The 23136-nt window shown below is 44.9% G+C and overlaps 1 protein-coding gene across 1 annotated transcript; it reads right to left on the bottom strand.

Moving 5' to 3' along the window:
- Positions 1-50: 50 nt before the first annotated feature.
- On the bottom strand, positions 51-20683 carry LOC105484907 (interferon regulatory factor 6). Its single transcript, XM_011747001.2, has 9 exons — positions 20481-20683; positions 16496-16567; positions 15765-15941; positions 10904-11108; positions 9846-9974; positions 6573-6731; positions 4804-5196; positions 3976-4094; positions 51-2970 (listed from the first exon to the last, which is right to left on the bottom strand). The coding sequence occupies exons 3-9, from the start codon at positions 15936-15938 to the stop codon at positions 2746-2748; spliced, it is 1404 nt and encodes a 467-aa protein (XP_011745303.1). The 5' UTR covers positions 15939-15941; positions 16496-16567; positions 20481-20683; the 3' UTR covers positions 51-2745.
- Positions 20684-23136: the final 2453 nt, after the last annotated feature.

Below are 23136 nucleotides of genomic sequence, written 5' to 3' on the forward strand. Positions count from 1 at the left end.
ATTTATTTAATTTTCCCATGGTGGTTAACAATAAATCCCTAAAAGACTAATTTAGTTCATTCATTTATTCCAGCAACAAATATTTGAGAACACACCGTGTCCCAGACACTGTTCTAAGGACTGGCAGCGAAGTCCAAGACAAACAATCCCTACCTTCAGCAAGTTTGCAGTCAAGCAGGATACAGATGCTGAGCATTACAAGGGAAATGATTATTCTGAAAGAGGAACTATGGGGTGCTATGGGAACATATAACCAGGGACCTAATTATATGGGAAAGGGACCAGCCCAGATCCAACACTTGCCCTCCCAGTTTACCTCCAGTAGGTTCTTTTTAACTTGAACTAATCTTGTTTGGTGGGGTAGACGGTGAGGAAAAAGAAGAGCTAGTGACAAAATCTAACTCCCTTCTCAGTCTTAAGCATAATGAAGGCAAGGGAATAGAAGATATCAAGGGAGTGAGTGGTGGTGGCCACCAAAGGAGATAGCAGACTGAGGCCCTAAAAAAAGAAAGGAAACCTAAATCTATCCAGCACTCTCCCAGCATTCTGAAAAGGAGCCAAAACAAGGAAGAAACTGGGGTATCTAGTGAGGCCCTCACAAATCACTCATCCATTTCTCTGACATGTTCATAAACTTTTCACAGTGGTTACAAACCAAAAGCTTGGTATTTCTTGGCACTTTTCCAATACCCTTTACCAGCTCACATTATCTGGGCTCCCACCCAGGCTACAGATAGCCTGGCTGTTAGCATTTCACAGAAGGGATACAGACTGGCCCAGATTCAAAAGCTACCCTTCTAATTTACCTACAGTGGGTTATTTTTAACTTTGAGCTCCCACATAGAGATGGGGCAGCCAAATATCAAGACCAAATCCCTCACTTCACCTGCTCAACAAAATGACCCAAAAAATGTAAAGTTTCTGTGCCATTAACACTTCCTGGTCCCTAAAAGCCCAACTTTTCCTCAAAGCTGGGCACCTGACCTTTAGCCAGATTTCTTAATCTTGTCATGCTTTTCGTAATAGCATGGGTAATGCTTTTCATAATAGTAAATTCCACCAGGTCTCTTAGAAACTCTAAAACCAAAGCTTAAGAACTTTAAATAAATAAGTCCTCGTGTCACCACTGATTATGAACTTTTAGTTTTTAAAATAAGGCTAGCACAACTTTTGAGTCATTTTGAAAAGTAGGAGATGGCCTGGTTTAAAGGTACCAGACTAGACATGGGCTTCCTTACTACGTCCCGACACAGACAGAAAGGCGTCACTATTCAAGAGGACTGGGGCTTGCAACCACAGATTACCATCTTATTTGCCATTTAGGTCCCAGATTGCTTGAGCCCAGGAGTTCAAGACCGGCATGGGCAACATAGCAAGACCTCATCTCTACAAAAAAAAAATTAGCCAAGCATCATAGTGCACGACTGTTGTCCCAACTACTCAGGAGGCTGGGGCAGGATGATTGCTTGAGCCCAGGAGCTTAAAGCTGCAGTAAGTGGTGATTTGCCACTGCACTGTAGCCTGGCAACAAAGCAAGACTCTGTCTCAAAAAAGAAGAGAAAGCCAAAATGGTTAGAGACTCAGCAGATGTTTCCAGATAAGATCAGTTTGTGACAGATAGACCTGCATTGTTCTATACCACTCTTTACCTTCACTGTTCACACTCAGATACCTCCACTAGTAAGGGAGACAAGCAGGTTCGTGCTATGTGAGCCTTTCCAGAAGAGTACTGCCCAGCCCTTCTTCATCCCTGCCTTAACACACCCCAAAACCAATATCTTTCAACTGCAAAAAATCTAAATTATACTGTCCCTTTTGTAGTCAGAGAAGTATATCTTAGATCCCCAGCTCAGTCTAGCTCAGAGAAGAAAATAAGAAAAATAGAGCTCTTTCCTCTTAAAGCTACCACCTGAGTCACATACTATCATCTACCCCCCTCCCCCAACCCCTAAACACACACACTGGTATTTGAGTGGTAATATGGTAAATGCCTGACAACCTATTCTTCCACAGAATCCCTAGGCTTTCTGTGTCAACAGCTTCCCTTTAGAAGCCAAATTTGTGAGCTTTCACTCCACAGGCTGGGTGACTTTCAGACTTTGGCACCCATTTCTATTTAGATATCAAGCATGGTTTCTAAGCAACCAGCCAGCCAGCTCCTCTCCCTCTCACTTCCCCCATCAGGGAGCCAGCTTACTATACTAGCAGAACAGGTCAAACAGAGCTTGATCCTGGACAAATCAGTGCTTGAGGAAACTTTAACAAAACCAAGGAAAAATGTGGTACAAGAACAATGCAGAAGGATTCTGTTCCAGGCAGTTTAGCCTTGTACAAGTAGAAGAAGGTCATCGAGTCTGTTTTAAAGCTGTATACAATTTCAGGCATCATTCCAATCTCTTCACTTTATAAGCAATAAATCTGAAGCCCAGAGGTTAAAGGACTTGTTCAAGGTCACATTGGCAGCAAAGCTGCAGCTAGAACCTTGGTGTCCAAACTCCCAGGCCAAATCTCCTTCTACTGTGCTACATCATACTACCATTAGGAGATTTGAAAAAGAAAAGCAAAGTCTGAAGGGTGATTTTTCCATAAATTAAATCAGCTTTAAATCTAGGCATACTTGGAGAATCACAGACTTCTAACACTGTTAGAGAAAAGAGAGATTTAAAAGCTGGTTAAATCTAAACAATAAAAAAATCCATATATACAATATTATAAAAAAGGAAAGGAAGAAGATGGCATTCACGATTATTGAGGAGGCAGGGCAGGGGGGAGTTGCATGCTGGGGGTGGGCTGCATGGGCTGCCAGCTCTCCTGGGTTTGAAGGATGCGGTACAGCTGCTTCAGCTGAGCAACGATGTTATCTTTGATGTCTGGGGTTGAGATCTGCAGGCGGACACTGCCACTATCAAAGGATCGTGTGAAATCACCAGAAAACATCTCGTAGATCATCCGAGCTACTACTGGAATTACCTGTTCAAGACACAGAACATAGGTGTATCCTCTCAGGAAAAGGTATTTTTAAATAGCACAATGGACCCAAGATTGAAGGGCAGACCAAAGAGGCCCTGAGGAAGCCCCCCATTCTAATGTCTAAATAAAGGATATGCCTTCATCTCTCTGGACCATCCTCCTGCCAAAGCTCACTCTGGAATTTGGTTCAAATGAAGGTAAAGAACCTAGATGTAACATTAGGCTACATGCCTAAATAAATGACTGCTTACTTTGCAAGACTTTTAACAAAATGTCATCTATTGCTTGCCTTGCTACACAACTCCAGGGGCAAAGCCTAACTGGCCTTGCTGCCACTTCCTAGAATAAATTTATATTCCTAAAAGTAACTCAAAAGGTTTTTCTAAGAAAAGCTGGAAAGGGCCAGGTGTGGTGGCTTATACCCATAATCCCAGAATTTGGGGAGGCTGAGGCAGGAGGATCACTTAAGCCCACGATTTCAAGACCAGCAGGGGCAACATAGTGAGACCTCATCTCTGCTAAAAATAAAATTATGCCAGGCATGGTGGCCTGTGCCTGTAGTCACAGCTACTTGGGAGGCTGAGGTGGGAGGATCACTTGAACCTGGGAGGTTGAGGCCACAGTGGGCTGAGATGATGCCACTGCACTCCAGCCTGGGTGACACAGCAAGACCGTGTCTCCAAAAAAAAAAAAAGTGCAATTTACATTGTGTGTGTGTGTGTGTGTGTGAAGAAAAGCTGGAAAGGGTCATATCTGTGAGGTTTCAGCAAGACTCTAAGGTTAGTAAGAGATGAAAGACAAGATCTCCTCTAAATCAGTCACCCATTTTAAGGACCCTGCCTTTTCCAGCATGGTCCTACTGCACAAACCTGAGTCTGTTACCCCATCTGATGAGACTGAAACCTACATGAGCTGATGGATGCTTGATGAAGGCTCAACCTAGACCTGGGGCCTAAAGCATTGGCAAAAAGGAGAAGAGTTGTTGACACAGCCTTATCTTCTCACCTGAACCAAAATGAGTTTCCTTTCCAAGGGTTTCCCATCTGGCCATTCTTCCCCAAAGCATAAGTAGATCTCAAACGGTGGCTGCTTTTCTATCTGTCCTTTCTGGTGGGCAATGAGATCTGCAGAAAGTGGAAGAGCAAGTTTGGTATACCGGGTCATTCCACATGCACTCAACAAATACCATCTTTTATGCTGTCCATTACAATAGCCACTAGCCACAAGCACTCACTAATTTTAAATTAATTAAATAGTTCCTGGGTCACATTAGTCATATTTACATGCTCAATAGCCACATATGGCTTGTGACAACCATACTGAATAGCACAAATATATTGAACAGTACAAATTACAGAGGGTTCTCTTGGACATCATTGATCACAACTTGCGGTCCAAACCACATTGTAAAAAATTCACATCTCAGTGCTTTCCCCAAAACTGCCTGCTTGAATTCACCACTCAGATAATTCCCAAAAGAACATGTGCTATTCTGAATATGACAAGCAGGATTACCTTCCAAAGTTAAAGACAAGCTGGTAACATTTGAGATGTAATGACAGGGCTGTCTCCTTCTTCTGCCATTGAAGGAGCCACAACCAACTTAAAAATGACTTCCAAGTACGTATCTTTGGAGTGAAACTCCCTTCTTTGTTGCCGAGGTCACCTCCAATTTTTAGAGCCAAAGTTCTGTTCTCCCTTGACCTCCTCCAGAAGAAATTTTTAAAGATCTTTGCCATGCCAGGAAAGCAGGGAGGTGAAAGGCAGTCATGGTGGAAGGAATGTACTTCCAGAGAATGATTCCCACCATCAACCTTCTAAGAAATGACTTACCGCTAAGGAATGTTTCCAGACAAAATAGCTTGACCTTCTTTTGTCTCTCAATCAGGTTGGGAGCAACAAGTGATGGGGCACATGGCCCAGACCAGTACACCTTGCACTGGCACAGCCTGATGGCATAAATGGCGTGACCGCTGACCTCCAGGATCAGTCCTCTGTCCATGACGTCCAGCAGCTTGCTAGTGAAGAGCTTCTGCTTCTCATTGGTAATATGCTCAGGACCTGGGAATTTGACCTGCTCCAGGCTGACAGGACCAAAGAGCTCCTCCTGGTCAGGCATGGGACCCAGGTCCCCATAGAAGAGTCGGCAGCCCTGGGGGTTGCTCACGGTCATGGTCTGCCCGTACTCCTTCCCACGGTACTGAAACTTGATGTCCAGGTCAGTCACTGCAAGGTTAGAGATGACAGTGAGAGTCCTGCTTCACTGCTCTGCCTGTTCATCCCTGTGACTCATGCAAGTCCATTAAGATCAAGCCACCTTTCAACCAGCATTCAGGAAGGCCACTGCCATAGTTATCCTTCCTGCAATAAAGGGAGACATCAACATATCCCTGGAATATTCACTCAAAAGGCTGCCTGAAAGCAAACAGTTCAAGGTCCATCTCAACTATTTCTGTTCAATCACCACACCCCAAGGGCTACAATTTCATCAAGTAAAGTGGTCCTGGTATCCCCACGCTGTACTGACTGAGTCTTCACACCAGTGGTCATTGGAAGGAACTAAAAACTAAGGTATCTGGTTTGTGTATCATTTTTAGCTTATTGTTTAAAGAAACTTGAGGAACAAGAAGCAATACCAAACAATTTTTCTGAAAATGACATGTGAGCACACACACTGGGGATCTGTTCTAATAATATACCATGAAAGGACACAGTTCACATCAAAGTTAATTTTTACTCAGCAAATCTCCATTGAACCCAATAGCCCTTATCAAAGCTAATTAGCCTCTTGGACAAAATTGTATTAATAGCACTCACATGCCTACCATGTATAGTGTGAAAGGGAGACCCAGGCAATGACATTGATTCTTCATTGAGATAAATTCGTACCAAATTCAGAAAGAGGTTTTTTCTGTAGGTCCTGAAGTCTCTCAAAATCCAAGAGCCTCCTCTACCAAATCCATGGCCATTAACCTCCCTGTTCCACAACTAACCTTGTCACTAAATCCCCCTGCCTGACTGATAAACCTGGGCCTCCTACCCACCTAAGACCTGAATAACCTGGAGCTGGAGCTGTAACCAATCAGAGCGTCCCTATGGGCAAGTAAGTATCAGCCAATGTTTCTTTTCTTTTTCTTTTCTTTTTTTTTTTTTTTTTTTTTTTTTTGAGACCATGTCTCATTCTGTCACCCAGACTGGAGTGCAATGGCTTGATCAGCGCTCACTGCAGCCTCAACCTTCTGCCTTCAAGTGATCCTCCTACCTCATCCTCCCAAGTAACAGGGACCACAGGCATGCACTGCTATGCCCAGATAATTTTAGAGTCTCACTATGTTGCCCAGGCTAGTCTCAAACTCCTGGCCTCAAGCACTCCTCCCACCTCAGCCTAGGATTACAGGTGTAAGCCACCACACCCAGCTGGGCCAGTGTTTCTTTACTTCTTCCCTGGTGACTCATGGGCTAGCCAGGAAACAGAAATAGAAGGTGCCTCTGAGACAGGTAGTTTTTCAATGCATGGCAAAGAAATGAAGTCAGAAAGCAGGACAGGAAAGAGTCTGTAATAGGAGCAGAAGGCCCAGCAAGAAAGATAAGGTCTCACTTACTTGGGAGAGAGCTGATCCACAGTTCTGGAGAGCTATAGAAGGGCTGTATAGGTGCCTGGGGTACTTCCATCTCCAGGGGTTCAGTTTTGGGCCACACTGCCTCAGGGCTGCAGTTGCCCACACTGCAATTACCCACACTGGCTGGCGCCATGGGAGAACCTAGAACAAAAGCATATGGTGAGCAGACAATGCACATCACTTGCTGATGCTCTGAGAACTCACAAGGTCAGTAGACAAGAACTAAATACTGAACCCTGACCCACTGTGATCTTCCAGCCCATCAGTGATTCCCATAACTAACACAATAAGAAATAAGGTTCCCCTGCTCCTGCTTCCTAATCATATTATTTCTCCCACAAATTCATAGTTTTAAAAACCTTTGTTTGCTGAAAATTAACTTAGACAAGTGAGTTTTCTCTGGAGGTTAAATTATAAGGAGTAAGAGATTCCATACTGTAAAATTTGCCCCAAGCAATTAAATAGAGGTTCGTTGTCTTCCATAAAATGAACTCAACTGAATTAGCTGATTAGCTTCAAGGAAGTGTTAATGCATAGAAATTCCTTTAAAAACAAACAAATACTTTTACATGCATAAAATGTCTGGAAGGATACTCAAGAACCTAGAAGGATCTGACTCCTCCAGGGAAAGAAATGAAGGTTCAGGGACAGGATAGAAGGAAAACCTTTCCACGTATTTACCTTTTTGTACCATTATGAATGTCAACCATGTGAAAGTATTATTTATTCAAAAGGATCCAATTGAAGGTTTTTTAAAAAAAAAAAAAAAAAGAGTATTTCCCTGCTACTGTCAAAGGTGACTTGCTCCAAAGTCTACAGATTTCTCCTCCTAGCCTCACCTCTTAGGCATCTATTCTTCAACAATTCTTCATCCTCTGGCCCAACAGCTCTGAAATCACAAAGGTTAATGTTTCTTTGACCCTTTGTGTATAAGTCTGGTTAAATTTACATTCTCATTTTACTTTTTTGTTTTTCATATCTATTCTACAACTTTCCAAAAAAGGATTAAAGGCAGCTCAAAACATAAGGACACACAAATGCTAGCTTTAATAAAATAGCAACAGAAATAGGAAATCAGGATCCTGGAAATAAACTGCATCCTTTTAGGGGGTGAGAATAACAGAATGAGTCAGCCAGACATTTGGGAAAGGATCCCACATTTCTATTTTTTTGTTTGTTTGTTTGTTTGTTTTGAGACGGAGTCTCGCTCTGTCGCCCAGGCTGGAGTGCAGTGGCGCGATCTCGGCTCACTGCAAGTTCCGCCTCCTGGGTTTACGCCATTCTCCTGCCTCAGCCTCCTGAGTAGCTGGGACTACAGGCGCCCGCCACCACGCCCGGCTAATTTTTTGTATTTTTAGTAGAGACGGGGTTTCACCGTGGTCTCGATCTCCTGACCTTGTGATCCGCCCGCCTCGGCCTCCCAAAGTGCTGGGATTACAGGCGTGAGCCACCGCGCCCGGCCTGATCCCACATTTCTAGATGTTCAATTTCACTAAGTGAGAATATACCATGTGGCAATGCTTTGTTTGTTTTTACTTTTATTTTAGTTTCAGGAATGCGTGTGCAGGTTTGTTAAATAGGTGAATTACATGTCCCGGGGTTTGGTATAGAGATTATTTAGTCACCAGTTAATAAGTGTAGTACCCAATAGGTAGTTTTTTAATCCTCATCCTCCTCCCACCCTCCGTCCTCAAGGAGGCCCCAGTGTCTATTGTTCCCTTCTTTGTGTCCATGTGTACTCAATGTTTAGCTCCCCCTTATGAGGGGGAACAAGTAGTATTTGGTCTTCTGTTCCTGTGTTTTAGTTCACTTAAGATAATGCCCTCCAGCTACATCCATGTTGCGGCAAAAGACATGATCTTATTCTTTTTAATAGCTGCATAGTATTCCATGGTATATATGTACCACGTTTTCTTTATCCAGTCCACCATTGATGGGCATTTAATTTGATTCCATGCCTTTGCTATTGTGAATAAGTGCTGCAATGAACATACGTGTACATGTGTCCTTATGGAAGAACAATTTATATTCTTTTGGGCATATATCCAATAATGAGATTGCTGGGCCAAATGGTGATTCTGTTTCAAGTTCTTTGAGAAATCACCAAACTGCTTTCCACAGTGACTGGACTAATTTACATTCCCACCAGCAGGATATGTGTTCCCTTTTCTCCATAAACTCATCAGCATCTGTTATTTTTTGACTTTTCGGTAACAGCCATTCTGACTGGTGTGAGATGGTATTTCATTGTGGTTTTGATTTGCATTTCTCTAATGATTAGTGACGTTAAATGTATGGCAATATTGACCTGGAAGATCTCTATGAAACTTCTCTTTACCCACACTTGGTTGCAAATATATAAGTGGAAGGATAAATGAAGGAGGGCCAGTGGATAGACAAGTGTCATTTCCTGATTCTGAAAGGTAGGGGCATCACCTAGAGTAGGGTACCTGAAAATCCTAAATAAATAATCTTGATATCCTAAGTTTTATAGGTGGCACAAGTTATCTCATTTTGACCCATTGCAGCCAGGTGGTACTAAAAAGACAATGAAAAACTGGTTGGCTGGATATCCGCAAGTCATTTGAGTAGGAGCATTTCAGTGGACAAATCAAGTAAAGATGCTGCAGAAGAGTAATTCAACATGTGTTCAAGTATCCTCAGAAAATGCAGTGGGAGATTCAGTACCTGCTCTGTCACACAGTGGATTCTCAAGCTCCCAACTCAATATTCCTGGGAAGCTGGATTCAAAAGCCCACAAAAGGAAAGTCTGTTGCAGATAAATCCTATCAGAGCCTAGAATTATCAGCTACAAACATCACAAGTTTCCTGTGATACAGCCTAAGCAGAGTGGTCCTTGTTAAGGAAGTGACACAGAATTTATACCAAGAGAAATATTAGAAGAGTTTGCCCGTAACTCGTAAAACTGACACTGCACTTGGCCTGAACGAAATTGGCAAAATGTATAACTGATGATATATTTGTATGTTGGGTTAAGAATGAATTCAAATTTTTTATTTCTTTGAATTAGCACATAAGCTTCCGAAGATGTTCTATTGCCTGGAACCCACCCAACTCTACTGGGATAACTGAGACAGCAGGGAGTTCCTCACCTCTGACTCCCACTTGCTAACAGTCCAGCAGCCTGGACCGATCCTGCTTTCAGGGCAGTGGTGGCCAATGTATTGACAGTTCCAAGGTCAAAACTCCTTACATCCTCCGTATGTCTCTGTACCACCCATCATCCCCACTCACCATTGATGTTCAGGAAGGGGAAGGTGTCCTGGATGGGAACATGGTGCTGCGACTGATCCAGCTCATCTTCCTCATCTTCTTCATCCACATCATTATCCTTCTCATCCCAGGGAGCAGACCCTGTGGATCCTACCCAAGATACACAAGCTCACAAGTGAGCCATTCAGGTTGCACTGCCATCCCTGCAGCTGACCCACCATTCAAGCTAGGGACTGCTATCCCAGAGGCTCCTCAGGTTCAGTACACACCCTCAATGTCCTAGCTAAAAAGAGTGAGAATCAAAGGAACCAACACTTCTCTCATGGAAGGACCTCCCTGGATTCACTGGAGCATGTATCTAAATTATCTGGCTGTTAATACTTGTTAAGTACGGAGTTAATTGGAGGGATTAGGAGATATTCTCTTATTCAAAGTATCCTATGAATTAAACGATCACTCACCCAACATGTATAAAGAACTTATTACCCTGATCTTGTCACTATTGTATGTACCAAAACATCACTATATACCCAATGAATATGTACAATTATTATTTGTCAATTAAAAAAAATTTTTTTACAGATCATGTTAATTTTTTTTTTTACAGGTCATGTTAATTGATTCTCACAATAGCTTTTGAAGTAAATAGGAAAGCTGAGATCCCATATTTTAGAGTTGAAGAAACTGAGGCTCACAAGAGGTAAAATGACTTGATTCAAGTCCTACAAGTAGTAAAGTGATAAGGGCCAGGTTTAGAATGCAAACCTAAGCTTTGATCCCTTCTCCTTCAAAACTACCTGGCCTCTTGAATCCCAAGAGAGGCTACTTTTACAGTAGAACTGTATACCCCTCCACTTTCTAATGTTTTAAGTAACTAGGCTAAAAAACATACCCCTAATTAAGCAAGATTTTGCTGAGTTTGAGTCTTTTGTTTTCTATGTCCTTCCCAGAGAAAGGCTTTCTTGCTTTATCCATCTTAAACTTTGTAAATCAGGCTGTTTTCAAGTTGACAATCTCTTAAGAGTCCAGCCGAGAATCTGGCATACTGCCCACCTTCTCCCCAGCACCTGGGGCCTCACCTGGGTTAATGATCGAGCCCTGGGGCTGAGGGATGTCACACACTTGATATATCTTCACTGGGTTCATGGGCACCTCCTTGGTGCCATCATACATTAGGTTGAATTCTCTGCTCTTATTGAGAGCACAGCGCAGCTGGGCCTTCCATTTAGCTGGATCAGGGTCATCCACCCCTTCCTGGTACTTCCCTGTCTCTACAGCCCAGGCCTGAGAAGAAGAAACCACAGTGAGTCCTATCATTGCCCAGAGCCACTGCAAAGCGTGTGCTTGCCCTTTCTCATAGACACACACACACACACACACACACACACACTCACACTCTTGCATGACTGCCCCACCATCCCAACCCCAATTTACAGAGACTGCAGCAGGAAACACTGCCCTTAGGACCAGGCAAGACAGGTGCCTAAGTGAAATAAAGCCATGTGCAAACACAATATATTAAAAGGAGGAGCCTTATCGCAAGCATTGGTACCAGCACTCATCAAGACGACAATGTTCTAATGAAGGGCTGAAGATAAAGTTTGGGGAAAATATGCACCAAAGTGCAGATGGTAACTCTGGATAGCAGAATTTCAAGTAACTTTTTTTCTTTGCTTATTCATTTTTGACATGAGTTGCTTATATGACAATAGGTAAGACAAAGAGGCATGGCAGAGGATATGAAGAGTTTGGCCTCCTGGGTTCCTTCCCGTCAGTCTTCAATCTAATACATAAATAAAGAATTGTGGCTCACTCCTGTAATTGCAGCACTTTGGGAGGCCAAGCCGGGTGGATCACGAGGCCAGGAGTTCGAGACCAGCCTGACCAACATGGAGAAATCCTGTCTCCACTAAAAACATAAAATTAACCAGGTATGGTGGTGCATGCCTGTAATCCCAGCTACTTGGGAGGCTGAGGCAGGAGAATCACTTGAACCCGGGAGGGAGAGGTTGCCATGAGCCAAGATTGTGCCATTGCATTCCAGCCTGGGCAACAAGAGTAAAACTCCATCTCAAAAAAAAAAAAAAGAAGAAGAAGAATTGTAGAAACCAAGTACCTTTAGGAGGGAAGGAAACACACTGGGGGTTCAGCTTGTCCCACTGCCTGAGGGCCTCAAGTCCTAAAAAATCCACACCCCTTACCTTTCCCTATCCTCTCAAACTTCTACTTCATTAGAAACATCATGCTGTCAACCACACCAGTGGCTGGCAGCATGGACTAAAACCACTTTGACTCCTTCTCTCTGGTTTTCAAATATGGAAACTCACAGCACTTTCCCCAGACAAGAAGAAGTTAGCCTTCCCAGTGAGGAAATGAAAAATCTAAGCCGCTCAAGTCATAGACCAAAGTGCTCAGGAGCAAAGCAGGGAGTAGACACCTAGCCCTAGTTTCGGCTCTAACAGGCATTCTTGTTTCTGCTCATAGGATAGCCACTCTCCCCCATTGCTAACAAGTTCTCTGATCTCTTTGTGCAGGAGTACAACTTGTTCTGATGCCGAAAAAGTAGGTGCCATTAGCAGAGAACTCAAGACAGGAAGCACACACCAATGTTTTCAAGCTAACAGGTTATTTGACTTGTCCAAACCCAATCCCTTCCTGATTCTGATCATAGGCTTCTGCCTCAAGCTGAAATTGAATTTTTCTGCCCCATCCTTCAAGAGCTCTGATCTCTTTCAGTCACCCCCTGAAGAACCTCACAGTCATGAGGAAGTTCCCTCAAAAGCTAATCTAAATCCTCCTCCTCCAATTCAGATCACTTCCTCTTACCATCTTCTCAGATTCCGGTCCCTCCATTGGATTTGTGGTACGGAATGAAGAAGTTTGGCAACACTGTGCTGCCCCAGGTGGCTGAGCAGACACTAGGGGGCCTAACTGCTGCTCCATTCTATCCAACCCCCTACAGGAGATTTCAATTTCACTGGTCACTGGTATCTGGAAGGCCTATCTCCAGTTACCTGGCAATACCTGGCTGCTGCCTCCCCACATTTTCCTTTCCGTTTGTTTGATCCTCTGTGTGCCCACGCTAAGTCTGGGCCCACCCAGCTGACTTGGGCTATGAAGACTTTGGCAGAGGTCTGCACATTTCTGTGGTTCCCTAAAGCCCTGCTTCTCCGTGGAGAGCAGCCAGACCAACCCAGAACCACAGCCCCAGCCTTCCTGCTCACCACACAGCCATCCCCAGGACCCACCCAGATTGCACTGGGCACCCAAGGCTGATGCAGTGAAGAGCCGTATCCTTTAAGACTGGAACTTTATAATCAAGAAAGGAGGCCAGGCCCGTTGGCTCACGCCTGTAATCCCAGCACTTTGGGAGGATGAGGTGGGTAGATCATGAGGTCAAGAGATTGAGACCATCCTGGCCAACATGGTGAAACCCCATCTCTACTAAAAATACAAAAATTACCTGGGCATGGTGGTGCACACCTGTAATCCCAGCTACTTGGGAGGCTGAGGCAGGAGAATCACTTGAACCCAGGAGGTGGAGGTTGCAGTGAGCTGAGATCGTGCCACTGCACTCCAGTCTGGGTGACAGAGCAAGACTCTGTCTCAAAAAACAACAACAACAACAACAACAAAAACAAAGCAAAACAAGAAAGGAGAGCCTAGGTGGAACCATGTGGCAATCATTGTGATTTATAAACATCGCTTGTTCAAACCCATTCTGAGTCTTGCTAGCAAGAGATTCTGACCACTGTGCAGGTCCTTATTTCTCTTCCTAAAGAAGAAATAATCTCTGCATTTTTATAGCGCTTTACAAATCCGTTTCCATACTTTATTTCACTTGATTCTCACAGGCAAGACTACTTTCATCCCCATTTTACCAAAGAGGAGCTGAAGCCCAGAGAGGTTAACTTGCTCAGGGCTACACATGCAGCTGATGGTAGTAGAATTTGAGGCTAGTTCTTCCAATTCTTGATCAGAAAGGGCAGTATAATGGGGGTTGGAATGGAGACAGAAAGTCAAGGGTTCAAATCCTGCCCCCACTACTTACTGGGTGTGTGATTTTGGCAAGTTATTCAATCCCTCTAAGACTTAGCTTCTGCATCAACAGCATGAAGGTAATACCTCCCTTACAGGGTTGTCATGAGAATTAAAAGAGATAATGGACACAGACACTCATTTAATGTTAGTGCCCACCTGTATATTCTGCTAAAGGCCATCAGAGCTTGGTATCTGTGAAAGCACCCTCCCTCTGCACTCTGCAAACAGATGCACAGATATAACTAAAACAAAGTCACCTCCCCACAGCCCAATTTTCCTCAAGCCCCAAGCATGCAAGCCCAAAGCATCACTCTCATGAGTAGGGCTTTCAGGAAATAGCCTCTTCCCCAGGGCCAGCCACTGTCAGACATTTGAACAGCAAATCCAGTTTCAGACCATGGCCACAAGAGGCCAACTGGGCCAAGATGGGCCTGCGCCCTTCTCAATGCCAACTCCAATAATTGGTGCTGGTTTATAGGTACTAACCTTGTCAACTTTTATATTGTTATTTAAAATCTAAATTAAGAGCAGTCATTTACCTTCTAAGTACCTTCAGGCCAATTTTCTCTCTGCCTGTCCTCTCTACACCTGACATAACTGAGTTGGGTGGGAAACATCCCAAGGATGGCTTTCTTTTGAACCCTGCGCTCACATTTTCTGCCCTTTCCAAACCCAATTTCAGCAAGGACCCAAGGCATGAATCTTGAGAGGCCCACAGTAGAGACTGTATTTCACTGGTGACTTCTAGCTTATACTCAAAGAAGAAAAGGGCAAACAAACTAACTTCTCAATGTCTTGGGATGCAGGAACTAAAGCTACTCATGAGATGGAAGTGACCAAGAAAGAAGCTGGTCTGGAGCAGAGGCACAGCCTCCAGTGTTTCAAACTATGTGAAAACCTTTCCCACAACAAGCCTGTCCACCTACTTCTGTCTTAAGTCAAGCTTTGGTTTCACTTAAATTTTGTAAAATGTTATGTGATTAAATCTTGTTTTCAGTTAAATAAAATGACTGTCATATCAGTGCTATTTCTTATTTTTGAAAACATTCATAAAATTAAAACTTATAATTAAATCACCTTTAATTTTTAAGCAGCAGTTATAGATGGGGCAAAATATTTTAACTCAAAAGAAAAGCTTGCCAGGTGCAGTGGCTCATGCCTGTAATCTGAACACTCTGGGAGGCTAAGCAGGGAGGATCACTTGACCCCAAGAGTTCAAGACCAGCCTGGGCAACATGGTGAAACCCTGTCTTTGCAGAAAAAATACAAAAATTAGCCAGGCATGGCGGTGTGTGCTTATAGTTCCAGCTACGTGGGAGGTTGAGGTGGGAGAATCGCTTGAGCCTAGAAGGTCAGGGCTGCAGTGAGCTATGATCATGCCACTTGCACTCCAGCCTGGTTGACAGAGCAAGACCATATCCCACAAAAAAAGAAAAAGAAAGAAAAACTTGCTGAGAGTCCTCTATACCAACCACATAGGCTATACTGTGTGCCTGCTAACACCTGATAGTTCTGTCCTGGTCTGAGTATCCATTGCCAGGCCCAAGCACCTCTCTGCATAGCAAGAGCTCTGAGTGATTGAGGAGGAAGAGTCAACTGCTGACCCTTGCTAGCTTTTGAAACAAACACATCACTACAATCACTAATGAGAGTTTTGGCCAACCCCAGCTGGTATCCTTTGGGATGTGATTGAGTACCTTCAACCAGTGGGAAAGAACAAAGGGCTTCAACCATTGCAGATATACCTCCAAAAGAGGAATTACCATGCCTGCAGAGTTTGGGCACCCCCATCATAAGCATTCTCTCTGTTTCACCAGAGTTTTAGATCTAGTATATTCCCCAGGCCAAAAAAAAAAAAAAAAAATCCAGAAAGGTCTGATGGTAGAAGAAGTCCTTTACCTTAAAAATGGTATTTTCCTCTTCTTGTTGAGGGCTATGCCGGGTGGCATGTTTCCAGGGAATCTGGAAGCGTTTAGAGTCCCTGTGTAGCCAGATGAGCCCAGGGTAGAGGCCACTATCCACCTGGGCCACCAGCCAGGGCTTCAGTCGGACTCTGCGGGGGTGGAGGGCCATGATCTGGGGGATCAGAGGGAGAAATGGGAAGAGCAGAAGAATTAGGCCAGCCACTGGGAACCCTTCCCAGCCACCGTTCCCATCTACTAGAGCTACAGTTTCACTAGATTACAGCAAAGAAACTAAATATGGGAATAAACTGTGCCAGGTGGGAAAGAAAAGAGGTTAAAAGGTCCTTTTTATTCTGATTCCAAAGCCATTTATACTTCATGCTTTAGCCAAATCGGACTTATCATGCAAGTAGATCACATTTCTTCTATTTAAATCCTGAAGCAGAAAAATAAAAAGATGATGTCATCCTGCTGAAACACAGTCCTTCCTGAAGCACCAAGGACTTTGGAAGAGAAGGGAAATTGTTCTTTTCAATCTCATCTCAGGAGAGGGAAGAAAAAAGTTATGGAAACAGCAACAACTATATAAGTGAGAAGCTGAAGCATGTTCTCTTTTTAAACAAGACAACTAAAGGTGAATGGGAATATTTTAGAAAGAAATGACAGCACCATGATGAGGGAGAAGTAGGTGAGGGGTAGATCCTGGACTCCAGAGTCTTCACTTACATGGAAGAGCAGGCAGTGTGTTCGCAGGGATCTGAAGAGTCGGCTTGTCTTTCCCTTGACCGCTCAAAGGTTCTGTATGGAGAAAAGGGGGGTCTCAGATGGTTATCCATACAACAATCTAGTGTCTGGGAGAAGGCTTGGGAACATTGGCGACAAAGGTTCTGAGAATATGTCTCTGCAAATGAGTTCTGGTAAAGCTCAGAAGTCCTAGAATAACCAAATACTAAAGTACTAAGAGTACTTAGAGTACCAAAAACAGACATGAGACAAGCTTTGCATGGCTAGGACAGTCTCCTCCCTTGGGTCTGTTTATCTCCCAATGAAGCCTGGAGTGAACTGATTGGTTGCAGGAGCCAGCCTGGGTAAAGTCTGCAATTGATTCTCGTAAAAATACATGGGCATAGCAGATAACATTCAAGAGCAGCTGGCACTCACGGCAGAAAATAAAAGCCTTCCCAGATTAGGTGACTGATAAAAAAAGAGTCACTGGAGAATTGTTTATCTGAGATGTTCTGTTGGATTTTTTGGTGTTCTTATTTTGTTTTTACTTAAGATGAGAATGAGATGCCTGGAAAAAGAACACTCATTCAACAAATATTTGTTCATCAGCTACTGTGTGCCAAGCACCGTGTTAGTTACTAAACACTAAAGCTCTATGTTCCTTCTTGAGAATCTCCACATTGGAACTTCTCAAGCCCCAAAATGGCCTGAGGAGGAGTGAAAGATAAATAGGTCACCTTCATACCCAGAAAGATCCCTACCTAGATCACAGTTCTGAAACCAAACAACCTTACAGCAAAGAAGCTAAATATGGGAATAAACTGTGCCAGGTGAGAAAGAAAAGAGGTTAAAAGGGTCAGCTGAAGGCTCCAACATAGAAGAGCTTAGCTGATGGGGTGGCCCATAACACCACTTCTCTCCCCAGCCAGACTCCCAACAAATGTGAAAAACCCAAACCTAACTCAGCATCTGGCACTTTAAGAGCAAGGCAAGACCTGCTCTCACCTGAGCTTTCTGACCCAATTACCAAGTCCTGCAACTGAAACCTTCCCCCTGGGAGCACAGTGGGTAGGTGAGGTTGGCATGCAGTGTTCAAGTGCCCCCACGTAATTGGCCTTGAATTGCGGTGTTTTGTAGGGCAGCATGTGAAACCATCAAACCATGGAGTGCATTTACACCTTATAAGGAGGAGGGAATGCATATTCTCTCAAGGGCTAGTTCTACCTTCTGCTCCCCAGTCCTATCACTACTAAAAGGGGGATGGAGCAAGAGAAGGAAAAAGAGGATAGAGAAATAGGCACCATCCAGTCAATCTAGTAAAGAGCTTTTGAGAATTTCCATTGCAATACTGGTAAGTGCTGTGTTTGGGCCTGTCAGACATTAAAATCCAACTCTTGACCAATAGTGGACTTGAAGAAAAGTCCAAAAGGGCTTATTGTAGTTGATCCAAAGCCCATCATGAAAAAATTAAGGCAATCAGGCCAAGACCAGGAGCTGCGCCTGATGATGGGAAAGGAGAAGCAGCCACCCATAGAGATCAGTGATTAAGATCTAGAGCCCTGGGTTCTCAGTGTTCTCCTAAGATGGAACTACACATGAGCAGCCTTGCCTCAGCCCCATGGAAGGAGCCCCAGCCTGCCCTCCTCCAAGCCCATGCCCTGCCTCTCTCACTGTAAACCCTCTCCACCTTCTGAAAGTCAGCCAAGATCTCCCCCACCCACCACCCAGTAACTATAACTCTAAAAACAGGCAGAGATGGAAAAATTGAAAACCCAAATGACCGAGACGGAAATGGTTCATTACGTCACAACCACAGGCTGCAATACCAAGTAGCCATTAACAACAGGCATCAGAATTTTTATTATACTCAAGGAAATATTTACAATATGAAGTTGTGGGGGCAGGCGGAAACACAGTATACTGTGTAGCACTATCTCCATCTTATAACATAGCACATACTTGCGTACATGTGCACATACACACAGAACTGAAAAAAGGAAATAAATACAACAATGCAACAAAATATTTGTAATGGTTATTGGAATTGTAATGGTGATGGAATTATGGATGCTTTTTACATTCTCCTATATACGTTATACATGATTCATATTTTCCTACAATGATATGTTTCAACTTATAATTTTTAAAACTACAAGTAATATTTTTTTAACCTCAGGACAGTAAGACATTGCTTATGAAGGATGGTAACAACAATCCTTTATATCTGTGTAGGCTTTACAATTTTTACATGAACCTTTACCTAACATATCTGGTTTCATCCTCGTGAACCTGAACGTGGTATTACTATCCCCATTTTACATCTGGGCTAACTGAGATGCTTTATCTCCTAAGTCAAAGTGTTCTGTACCAAACCTTGTCACTGCACCCTGTCTTCTATGTCCCTCTCATCTTCTAGGCACCAAGAAAGTAAACTAAAAACATCAGCAAAGATTCTAGCAGCATAGAGGGCCAATAAAGTGACTGAGGTGGAGACTGCATAACATCCACTCTCAAACACACCTAAATCAGAGTTCTCTTTCTAAACACTCTTACCACCCAAATCCCAATGCCTGCAGAACCACCTTAGCCTAGTTGAACTCATCTTGGTATCTCTAGCTGCCATCACAGCAAAATGCAAGGCCTATGTCTCTAACAGGTATTTAACCAGCCAAAGGACAATGATGCTAACCTAGGTATTCCCCTCACGCTGAGCATAGAGGAGGGACACTTTCAGCCTCCTCAGGGCACTAACTGTCCTCTCCCATACGCCTATTCTAGGGAGCAGGTCCTCCATAAACACCCTCACTGCCACCTCCATAGCCCCTCCCCAGACTAGTTTCCAGGGGCACTGCCACACCAAAGCCGAGATTTGGCCATCAGTGGTTTTGCTCAGGTTAAAACACAAGCCATTTCTTGCAGACAAGTCGTAGCAGTCCCAGTTCTTCCCTTTCTCCTGAAGGAAGTGAAATGCCATCCTCTAAGTTCCGTTCCTCAGGTTTCCCTGTTTAGTTTAGCCCTGCTTAGGGGTAAACTCCGGGCGTCTAGTCAAAATGTCTACACCCTTCCCCCCTGCTGGATGGAAGTTGGGGGATGACAAATGGGAGTTACAAGGTATTGAGTGCCACTGTCATACGTCATACACGTCTCATCCTAAACCACACTCCTGGGTCAACACCAGCTTTCACCAATCCCACCCAAGCACCTTCCTCACTCTATCCGTCTCCTTTCCCTCACTTCCACTCTTGACATCCACCAAGAGAACAGGTTGCGACAGGGTGACCCCTTTACCACAAAGCAGGCTGCCTGTAAAGAGTGGCACCTCAGGCCTCCTTTCCAAGTCAGGCCTGGGAGACTTTCCCCATTCTCCACACAACCCTCCAGCCCCTTCGGGCAAAGAGGGCCCACCCCCAGAGCAACCACACCCCAGCTCCACCCTCCCCAACACCTAGCTCCGCTCCTTGGAAATCCAAGGGTGTCTCCTAGGCCCAGGGCGAAGGGCCTAACTGTGCCAAACAGACTCAGGAGGGAAAACAAACCGCCAATGCTCCAAAGCTCCTGGCCACCCTCACACCAGTTTCTCAAAACGCCCACTAGGACCAAGGGCCTGCGGACCTGGGAAGTCCTCTCTCTGGGACACAGGGGCCAGCGGCAAGTTGGTAAGAATGAAGGGGGCGCGGTGCTTTAGATCTACCGGATAGTGGGGTTGTTGGGGACCGAGAGCAGTTCCCTCCGCTTCGGCGGTGGGGGTAGGGAGAGTAGGCACAAGTGTAGATTCGAGAGGGGCCTAGCGCTACAGAACTGAGGCTGCCCCAAAGCTATCTGGAAGAGGGCGACAGGCACCCAACCCCAGTGTGTACGCACCCAAACACACAGATGCCCCCGAGCAAGTTCTCTCACCCCCCACAAACTCCGGCGACGGGTCCTACCCCACCCACGGGGGAGCCTCCCCTCCCTCAAGCTGGTCCTCAGAAGTTGGCGTCCCCACCTTTGCTCAATCTGTACACCAGAAGCTGACGTCCCTCCGAACCAAGTCCGCAGCGAAGATCACCCGTCGCTACCACGCTCCTCGACGTCTCAGCCAAGGGGCGCCTGGCTCTACCCAAGCAGGGACTGCGGGTTCCTCTCTCCGTCCCGCACCAGCCCTTACCTGCCCGGCCCAGGTGCGCCGAGCTCACGTCAGCGCCTCGCCCCAGGACGCCGCAGCCCTCGCCTCCGCCAGGCCACGCCTCCCAGGTGTGACCACGCCCCCCGGCATTCGGGATTGGCGAGTTGCAAGAAATATGACACTCCGCGTTTCTGGACGGCCCGGCCCAGCGGCGCCCGCCCTCTGTCCCACCCTACTCCCCCGCTTCTAACTCCGGCTAAGAAAGTCCCACATTCAGCCTAGCCTTACGCCTCAGGGCTGGTGGTCCTGGGAACTGGAAGTGACTGGGAGTTCAGATCTAAGTCTAGAGGGTGCCTCCCTCCTTCACGCCGCATAATTGCCCCGCAGTATGCAGACAGTTAGGCACAAATTAAGGGTTTTGAGATTCTGGGTTGGCCCTACCACTCGTGGGCCTGTGTAAGTGGAGTTGTACATGAAGAAGAGAACCAGAACTCTTGGTCCTGTCTGGGGGAAGCCATATGCTTCCAGGACTAGAATTCTACCTTTACTTTGCCTCTTACCCGTGTGACTCTGGGTAAGGTACTTAGCTTCTTGGTTTCAGTTTCCTCATCTCTTCAATGAGAATAATAATCCCTGCCTTCTTTTTTGTTGTTGTTGTTTGCTTTTTTCTCTTTTTCTTTTTTTTTTTTTTTTGAGATGGAGTCTTGCTATGTTACACAGGCTGGTCTCCAACACCTGGGCTCAAGGGATCCGCCTTAGCCTCCCAAAGTGCCGGGATTACAGGCACTGGCACCCAGTTCAGTTCCTTTTTTTTTTTTTTTTTTTTTTAAGGCAGGGTCTGGCTCTGCCACCCAGGCTAGAATGCAGTGGCACAATCATAGCTCAACCTCCTGGGCTCAAGCGATTCTCCCACCTCACCCTCCCAAGTAACTGGAACTACAGGCATGGGCCACCATGCCCGACTGATTTCTTTTTTTTTTTTTTTCTTGTAGAGACAGGGTCTCACTATGTTGCCCAGGCTGGAGTTCCTGCTTCCTCTGATCACTATCGTGTAATGATTAAAAACATAGCCTCTGGAGCCAACTTTTGGGGTTTAGACCCCAACTCCATCAGTTACTACAGACTTGGGAAGGTTTCTTAAGCTTTTTAGGCCCTGGTGTCTTATCTGTAGAAAGAGGTCAGTAATACTACCTACCTCAGGGTACTGTGGGGATTCAATAACTACATGTAAACTGCTTGCAACAGTATTTAGCACTTATCAAGTGCTTTTTATGTACTTGCAATTATTATTGGCGTAAAGATTAAAAGTACCATATAGACAGTGTGTCAGAGAACAAGAAGGCATTCCTTGTTATTACCTGAAATTCAAGTCCTGCATGTACCCTAACAGGTGCTTGATGAGATTTCCCTCACGTTCCTCATCTATCTAGAGGACAGGTTTGCAGGAAGCTGTGCAACAGTAAATAAGACTTTTAAAAATCCCCCACCCTCAACCACTGAGCTGTCATAGGTGAAATGGGGCATGAGCAGGTCACTGAGGTTTTGGTGTTTAAAGTAATGAGTGAGAAACTGTGGAGGAGTGGTGCAATTAGTTGAATTGTCACCCACATAGAAAAAAAAATTTGTATTTTGAAGTCTTGACTACCCCCCAGCCCCAACCACCACCACCAGCCAGATGTCAGAATGTAACCTTATTGGGAGACAGGATCCTTATGGAGGTAATCAAGTTAAAATGTGGTTATAAGGGTGAGCCTGAATCCAATATGAATGGTGTCCTTATAAAAGGAAGAGATTTGGACACAGAGGCAGATACCCACAGAGGGAAGGTGGTATGAAGAGACACAAAGAGAAGACAGCTAGCTGCAAGCCAAGGAGAGATACCTGGAATAGAGCTTTTTTTCACATCCCTCAGACCTTGATTTTGGACTTTTAAACTCCAGAACTATGAAACAAAAAATTTCTGTTGTTTAAGCCACCCACTCTGAGGTACATTGTTATGGTAGCCCTAGCATACTCATACAAGTGTGTTGAAGAGCCCCAGATTGATAATAATGTAGGCATGATTCCAAGCCCCAATTTAGCTTTGGACTGTAGCCAGCAAAGGCCTGGGAAGGCAGCAAGGCCCCAAGGCCTGACTCAGCCAGCCTCTGTCTCAACTACTGCCCTGTGGCCACTCTTCCCTTCACTGGGGGAAGGGCAAGCTCATCAGCACAGCTAGCTGTTTACCGCTGATGAGCTCACTAGACAAACAGCATCTTCCATCTGGCCCAGGGCTGGGCTCTGGGGACCAAACAAGCTCCACTGCAGGTGTATGAGAGGGATGAGGGATAAGGCCATTGGGAGAGTGTCATTTGAGGGGAGTCAAAACCCCAATGGCATACAAGTATGAGCCCACACACAGGCACTCACTTTTGCACCAGCTGAAATTCCCATGACTAAGGGGATGTCTTAAGGACCTTCTTTAGAAGACATATATTTTGGAATCAGAAAACTCAAGCTGGGAGGGTGCTTCTGGATTATCTAGATCAAGACTAAA

This window comes from Macaca nemestrina, chromosome 1 (assembly GCF_043159975.1).
Source record: "Macaca nemestrina isolate mMacNem1 chromosome 1, mMacNem.hap1, whole genome shotgun sequence".
Classification (NCBI taxonomy): Eukaryota; Metazoa; Chordata; class Mammalia; order Primates; family Cercopithecidae; genus Macaca; species Macaca nemestrina.

What these genes read in the sequence shown, in the direction of transcription:
- LOC105484907 (XM_011747001.2), bottom strand. Translation starts at nt 15,938, where the DNA reads ATGGCCCTCCACCCCCGCAGAGTCCGACTGAAGCCCTGGCTGGTGGCC. An exon ending in AGGAAAATACCATTTTTAAG is followed by an intron (nt 11,109 to 15,764) that starts GTAAAGGACTTC and finishes TCTTCTTCTCAG; the next exon opens with GCCTGGGCTGTAGAGACAGG. An exon ending in GTGGATCAGCTCTCTCCCAA is followed by an intron (nt 5,197 to 6,572) that starts GTAAGTGAGACC and finishes CTAACCTTGCAG; the next exon opens with TGACTGACCTGGACATCAAG.